This window comes from Octodon degus, unplaced genomic scaffold, assembly GCF_000260255.1.
Source record: "Octodon degus isolate 3935 unplaced genomic scaffold, OctDeg1.0 scaffold00075, whole genome shotgun sequence".
In the NCBI taxonomy this organism is placed as follows: Eukaryota; Metazoa; Chordata; class Mammalia; order Rodentia; family Octodontidae; genus Octodon; species Octodon degus.
Genome location: NW_004524651.1, coordinates 10,198,403 through 10,206,034, shown reverse-complemented (window position 1 = coordinate 10,206,034; position 7,632 = coordinate 10,198,403). Strand labels below are relative to the sequence as shown.

The window sequence follows — 7,632 nt, the reverse complement described above, 5'->3', positions numbered from 1 at the left end:
ATACACACACGACTTTTTTTCCTCTCTTGGTAGGTGAAGGCAGAGTACTTTAAAAGAAAAGGCTCTATGACTGTTGATGGCCAAGAAGCACCCACAGTGACCACAGTGGGTGACGGAACCTCGCTGGATGTGGAGGGAAAGCTGTACCTTGGGGGCCTCCCCGCTGACTACAGGCCCCGGAGCATCGGGAACGTAAGCAGAGCTCCCTGGACAGGCCACGTGGCCTCGGTTGCATTTGCATCTGTCTGGTGGGGGACGCTGCCCCTTGCCTGTTGGGACCCTGCAGCTCGCCACAAGGCAGATCTTTCAAAGCGGGTTCAGCACAGGAACATTGCAGCTCCACCCCCAGTAGCTCCACAGGGATTTGGGGAGGTCCGGTGGGTTTGTGTTCCCAAGTTGGAGAATGCAAATGCTCACTGTACTTGGTAGTTCACCAAAATAATAGAAACAGGGTCACTGTATGGATATAGCTCAGAACTTCCCCAAGGCAGATGCCCACAGGAGGCTTTGTGATAACGACATTTTAAAAACTGAAAGTTCCTGCTGTGATGTGCTCTGCTGGGACAGGCTTGATGAATGTGGGGACCCTGGGCCTGGCGGGGTCGTCATGACCTCTATGCTTGGTTCAGATCACACACAGCATTCCTGCCTGCATCGGGAACGTGACGGTGAACAGCAGGCTACTGGACACGAGCAGTCCCCTGTCTGCCTTGGCAGTGGACAGATGCTTCGCAGTGGCTGAGGAGGGGACGTTCTTTGATGGAAGTGGCTATGCAGCTCTGAGTATGTATCACCCTGGTGCCAAGAACTCTGGGCTCACCCTAGCTGTAAGATGACATGGATCTAGGAAGTGGAGGGGAAGGCAGACCAGCTGGACAGGGCTGCAGGGTGAACAGATGGAGTCCGGATTCTGGTTTCTTCCTGGTTTCCAGTCTGATCAAGTGGTGCAAAAACCTCTTCGGGTCCTGTGCTGTCTGAGTGACCTGCCTGGATGGCTTCTACTGCCAGGTTGGGGCGATCCTGGCTGAAGGGGGACAGGGTGCTGGCTTCACCTGTATCATCCCTAAGTATACAAGACACTACCATCCGAGTTAATCAGGTGTCTTAGCCACTTTCTATTTGCTGGACACCCATGCCTTTAAGGACAGGTTTACTTGAGCTCAAGGGCACCAGGCTCCATGCTAGAAAGGCACAGAAGGGCCTGGTGGAGCAGAGCGCTAAAGGGCAGGAGGCAAGAGAGGGAGGGAGGAGTTGGGAGACAGGGGCATTTTCCAGGTCACGCCCCCCAGGACCACCTCTAGTGGCCAGATCCTGCCCCCTACAGCAAGTTGGCACTAAGCCCTGTGGTCTGTCATTTTTAATAGCCACCTCTTCCAACACAGGACATTATGGACCACTAACTCTAGACCATACCATCAAGGTCTGTGCATTAAAATCATTGTGAACAAACAGCAGCTGGCCAGAGAAGGGCTGTTGTCAGAGACAGCAGGGACAGGGACATGTGGACCCTGTCCACCTTTCCCTGTGGTTGTGTCCCTGCTAGGATCTTGGCTCAATCCGGGTCCCAGCTGCTGGCTCCCAGACACCACCTTCCCCGGTTTCCCCAGTCCTGGGTGTGAGGCAGTTGCCTGATGTTGCTCTTCCGCGGGCGTGGTGTGCTAGGGGCGGAGCTGCAGCAGGCCCTTCCTGGGCCAAGGGTCCCTTCCACCTGCTCCCACCGGGCTCACCCCCAACTCTGCCCTTGTGCTTTCAGTCAGAGAAGGCTACAGAGTGCGGTCAGACCTAAACATCACACTCGAGTTCCGCACCTCTGTGGACACCGGTGTCCTCCTGGGCATCAGCAGCGCCAAGGTGGATGCCATCGGCCTGGAGATCGTGCGCGGCCAGGTGGGCACAGGTTCCCAGGTCCCCTAACCCAGACCCAGCTTGTGAATGGAGTGCAGAGAATGGTCCAGCAGTGTATTTCGTTGTCATTAGCACACGATTGCGGCACGTGGCACGTAGCAGTCACGCTCATCAGGGAGTGTGATCTTAATGTTTTTCACAACCCTTCTCTCCGCGCACATTACCTGGTGGCTGGGAAGGCGCTTACATTCCCAGTGTGGTCTGGGTCCTAGCCCTTCCTCCAACTCCCTCCCTGCCAAGACAGGCTCTCCCCAGGCATCGAGGGTCTTGACTACTCTCCCCCGCTCCCTGTGCAGCAGGTCCTTCTTGTCACAGGTTTGGTGGGAGTGCCCTGTGGGTGTCACAGATCAGCAGTCCCTGCAGCGCAGTGGCTCCCATACCTCCCCAGGCATCCTGAAAATGAGGCCCATCCAGGGAACAGCCTGGCCCCACTGGGGTGCATGAGTCCTGCCCAGGTCCGGCACTAGGGTGGCCCTGGTTCCCTGGGCACCTCTCCTCACGTTGCTGTCTGCTCCGCAGCTCCTGTTCCATGTCAACAATGGTGCGGGCCGGGTCACAGCCATGTACCAGCCCAGTGGTGGCCACAGGCTCTGCGACGGCAGGTGGCACACGCTGCACGCAGCCAAGAGCAGGCACCGCCTGGTGCTCAGCGTGGACGGCCGTTCAGTGGCAGCGGAGAGCCCGCACCAGCAGTCCACCTCGGCTGACACCCATGACCCCATCTATGTGGGCGGCTTCCCTGGTGCGTGAGGCCCCTGCCAGCCGCGGCCCGGTCGTGGGCGGGTTCTTGTTGGGGAGGAGTAGAAACCTAATGGAATGAATGGTCCTTGGGTGACAAGCCCTTCGCCTTCAGAAAAGTGCTCCTAGACATTCCTGTGGAAGTCACAGGGAGGTTAGTGCGAAGGGGATCCGAGGCGAGTGTGGCAGCCCTGGGCCTGGTGCTGATGGAGGGTGTTGAGCTTGATCACCTGGGGACACCCGTGGGAGCCGTCCCCTCTGTTTTGGGCTAGAATGTGCATTTGGGTGTTACAAGCACCAGGCACCAGCTGTGTCTCTTTTCACCCCTCAGCATCAGCCTGTTAAAAGGGTTTCATTTTCTGCCACTCAGCTGTGTGGAAAAACCCACATTTAGTGGAGAACCCTCTGGAGATGCGTCTGCCCCTCAACTCTCCCAAGCCCTTGACGCTCTGTTCTCTCTTGTCCACAGCGGATGTCAAGCAGAACTGCCTGAGCAGCCGGACCCCGTTCCGGGGGTGCCTGCGGGGGCTCACCCTGACCCGTGGCGCCCACGTGCAGGCCCTGGACTTCAGCCGCGCCTTTGAGCTGCACGGGGTTTCCCCGCACTCCTGCCCTGGGGCCGCGCCGGTGCCCTGACCTGACCCCGGCGAGCGCTGCGGCGGCGGGAATCATTGCCACTAGGCCCTGAGCTCCTCCTGTGGCTTGCAGCCTCTGCCTTTCCTCTCGTTTTCAACTCAGGTTGTGTTTCCAGAAATGTGTTCATGATAAACTCAAATCATGTCTACAACAGATACCTCTCAAATGTCCTTGGACTTTATTGGCCTTTTAAAGTTTTTTTAGATGGATTTTTGTGAACACTGAATGTTTTTTGAGTACTTTACAGTATTATGCTTTTGTATTCTGAGCTCTTAAAAAAATAAAGTGTTGCCGCTAACTGTAAGATTGGAGCAGAGTGTGACTATTTCCACCTCTTTATGAATTGTTAACTATTCATATTGGTCCATGTTTGCGGTACGTGATGCTTGCATTCCATCGTAGGTTCGTATGTGGACCTCACATGTCATCATTCCTCTTATGTCCCTTTGTCCCTCCTCTGTCTCTTGGTCCTCTTCTAGGGAAAAAGGTCTTTTCTTCTCTGTTTCCCATTATCTTTCTCACATTTTGCTCTTTCGTTTATATTTTGGATTTCTCCTATAGGAGAAAATGTGATAGTGAAGCTTGTGTGTGTCTAACTCATGTAACATTGTAGTCACAAGACGCATCCATTACAAATAACTCAAGTTTATCCTTTGTGCCAGTGGTACTCCTCGCTGTGTAAATACTGTCACTTTCTTGTGCATTCATCTGCTGATGGACAAACAGGCTGGTTGAAGGCAGAGCTGGTGTGAGCAGGGCTGCTGTCCGCAGGAGAGTGTGCAAGTCACTGGGACACAGCCTTTCCGTCTTTCAGCAGGACACCTAGAGGGAGCCGCTGGGTCCAGCAGAGCCGCTGCTTTTTTGCTGAGGGATCTGACACCTCTTCTGCCATGTTCTTCACTGGGGATCTGACCTCACAGTGTCTTCTCAGAACCGGAAAGAATAAAAGTGGGTCACAGTAAATTAGCGTTCCCTCCATGGTCAGTGACTGCTTGCCAGAATGTGCTCGTTTTTCTGACAGAATGTGTGTACTCTGACAGGAAGATTCCAAATGGACTCTGGTCTCTGTGACCGAGATTCTTGGATTCCTGTTTGGTGACCCTTAATTGTACTGTAGTTCTCTTTGTTCTCTTCATGCCTGGGCGGTTAATAAGCTTGCCTGCGGCCCTTGCTTCACGCTGGATGCATGTGTCAGACCATCCCACTGTGCGCCTTGCATACACACCATTCTTGGTTCTCAGTTATTGCCTCAGTGAAACTGGAAAAAGACTGAGAGCTAGTGAGAGCAGGCCAGGAGCACCCAGCTCCAGGGGACACAGCTGTCCTCTTTCCCTCGACTCGGTACTCAGGGCTGGGGGTTCTAAACCCTCTTCTAGAAAGCCACCTAAGTTTGCATGTAACTCCAGAGAGTGCATAAATTTTCAGATACTCATGCAGATATCCTCTGAATAGTGAGTGATTGAAGTGCTCACTTGGGCTACACATTGGCCTTTTATTATATGAACTGTATGTTGCTTCATTTTTTTTAAAAAGCACAACAAATAAAAAATTAAAGCCTATTTTTTGACCTGGAAATGAAGATAAAGATATACTGTTTTGTACACCTACAGTCATCTCTAAAATAGTGTGCTGTGTTTAGGGATGACACAGACATGACTGAGCGTGGGACATGGGTCTTAACACAGGCTGAATAACCAAGTGCTGATTTAGGGCCTAACAAGGTAGGCAGCGTGCTCTGGTAGGATTGCTAGCGCAGCGGCATCCTGCGGACTGGCACCAGCAGGAATTACCCAGCATCTGGTCCTGTAAGCCAATCTAATAAATCCTCTTTCAAGACTCTCACAAAACCTTGACAAATCCCAGTGTAAGTTTTAGAGGAGACAAATCACATTCCAACTATAGCATATATAACTGTCAAGTGTCCAAAAAGACCACGTGAGTTTTCAGTACATTTGGCTTGTATCTCTTTTGCTAAGTGTGGTCACTTGTTCTTCCGGCCTGGACATGGTATGCCACCATGGCTGCTCTGCCAGGGGCCTTGTCTGGTCCTGATGGCTCTGTGTTCATCTTGGGTTCCCCCTAAATGAGACGCGCTTCTCAAGGTCCTCTGCTTCTTGCATAGCTCCGTGAAGGTCTGCATCACATTGGGTATTTCTTTGGCATTTCTCCCAGAGCTAACATAATGAGGGCTTGGGGGAGGTTATTAGTAAGTAATTGTTGAATTGAATATTATTAATTTTTGCCCCTAAAACTACCTCATCAATGCAGTTCTTATAAATTGGACAAGTTGCTTTAAATGTAATCCCTCTGGGTCATCTAATAAGCATAAAACAAGTGCAGAATAAGCCAATTTTCCAAGACGTTCCCAAAAGAAGCTCTATAGGCCTAACAATCTTTATCATATGCAGTAAAATCCCAGTGTAATGTACTCTGAAGTTCCAACGCAATCAGGATGGTTTTCAACGAATGCCAAGGCATAGCTCGTAGTGTTCTAAGACTCCAGCAACAGACCCCCAGCAGCTGTCCGAAGCAAGGGCATAAATGAAAACACAATGAGAATCATTTTAACACAATTTTAAAATATTTTCTCACAGTATATATAATGTGTAATAATATACATAATCAAGACACAAATTTCAGAGTGACTATCCAAGAGCTGTGGGCTCTGTTAATTAGAAGATCACGGCCATGGGAAGTCTACGGCGAGGCATTTCACTCAAAATCATTGGCGTCAAGCATATCAATTTCACCAATAACTCCATGTTTAACTGGTGTTCAAAACCCACATGAGATAGCCTATTACTTTTTTATAATTTTTAAAAAGCAGTAAAGGCTTTGATGAAACCAATTGAACCCCTGTTAGGGGCTCAGAAGTTACAATCAGGAAGGATCGTCAGTTCCGGGAGGGGGCGCCGAAGAGCAGCCTCTTGGCTTTGTCGCCTAGCTGGGGACGGGGGCGGGGTAGTGAATGTGCCTCACCTTGGTGATTGCGACGACGCAGCTCTGAGTCCTCGAAGAGTGATTACATTAAACATGGAATTTATTTAAAAATATGAGCAAGCCGGGAAAGCATTTGAACTAAGGTGGTCAGGTGAGGATTGACAAAAGCACATCTGAGTAGGCAAAATTCAGAGCGCTTTCCTCCTTTTGTTACCCATTACATTGGATGACAAAAGTAAAGACTCCTACTCTGATAAAAGCACTAGGTAAATCAATGAATTACTACTTACTCTTACAGAAATTCTCAAAGTTAAGCAAGAAGGGGTGTGCGTGAGTGCGTGCAGGCGTGCATGCGTGCGTGCGGGCGTTAACCATAGAAGGTAGGATCCAACTCATGGCTCATGGTCTGCACATAGCTCAGTTGATTTTCTAGAACAGAAAATATCAGCTATCCTCAGACAGCAGTTATGGGAACCAGAGCCTACAACAGATAGCATTCACAGCGTCTGGGATGCAATTCAGATGGCTAGGAAAATGGGACCAATTCTCCAGGGGGAGAAAAAAGTTAGCAAATGCCTATCTTAACAAGAAATTATTAAAGCCCTTAAAGCAACTATTTTATCTACACATAATAAGATGGAGAAAAATCTTTATAATATTCGCATGAATGAAATGATAGAAATTCTCAACAACAACAACAAAAAAGAAGGATCCAATCAAAAATCATTGAGCTGAAAATACATAGAAAAGTCTCTGGGGAGATAGCTCAGGAGCATAAGTGCCTGCCTGGCAAGCGAGTTCAATCTCTGGTAGGAAAACAAATAAAGTGGAAAAGTCACCAGATTATGTAGTAGCAGAATGAAGGGGGTGAAGGGCCAGAAACATGAAGATGCAGCGAGGAAAATTATCCGGTCTACAGAACACCGGGCTAGAAGGGCCATAGCTCAATAGAATAAACGATACATCTGACAAAGCACAACCAGCATCATACAAAACAGGGAAGAGCAGAAAGCATTTACTCTCCATCTGGAGCAAGACTAGTGTATACACTCTTACATTGTTCTTTTTTTTTTTTTTTTTTTTTTGGTATTTACACATGTGTGTCTGGTTTATTTCACTTATGAGTAAATGTTCAAGTGGCATCCACTTCAATGTAACGGCTTTGAATTTATCATTCTTAATACCTGAATAATACTCCATTGTGTAAAAATACCACATCTTTTCCAACCATTCCTCAGGTGATGGGCATCTTAGCTCTTTCCAAGATTTGGCTATCACAAATTGTGCTGCTATAAACATAGGAACACATATATCCCTATGGTAAGATGTGTTTAGATTCGCTGGGAAAATTTCCAGTAGAGGAATAGCTGGTTTAAAGGGGATTTCCAGTCCAACTTTTCTAAGGAGTCTCCA

At 49.2% G+C, this 7,632-nt stretch overlaps 1 protein-coding gene across 1 annotated transcript in view; it reads left to right on the top strand.

Moving 5' to 3' along the window:
* The window catches only part of Lama1 (laminin subunit alpha 1), a 139,031-nt gene extending 135,454 nt beyond the window's left edge, over positions 1 to 3,577 (top strand). The window contains exons 59-63 of the mRNA XM_004635832.2: positions 34 to 192; positions 630 to 783; positions 1,754 to 1,887; positions 2,425 to 2,647; positions 3,113 to 3,577. Coding sequence (XP_004635889.1) covers positions 34 to 192; positions 630 to 783; positions 1,754 to 1,887; positions 2,425 to 2,647; positions 3,113 to 3,279 — 837 coding nt within the window. The 3' untranslated portion in view covers positions 3,280 to 3,577. The remainder of the gene's footprint in view (positions 1 to 33; positions 193 to 629; positions 784 to 1,753; positions 1,888 to 2,424; positions 2,648 to 3,112) is intronic.
* The last annotated feature ends 4,055 nt before the right edge of the window (positions 3,578 to 7,632 follow it).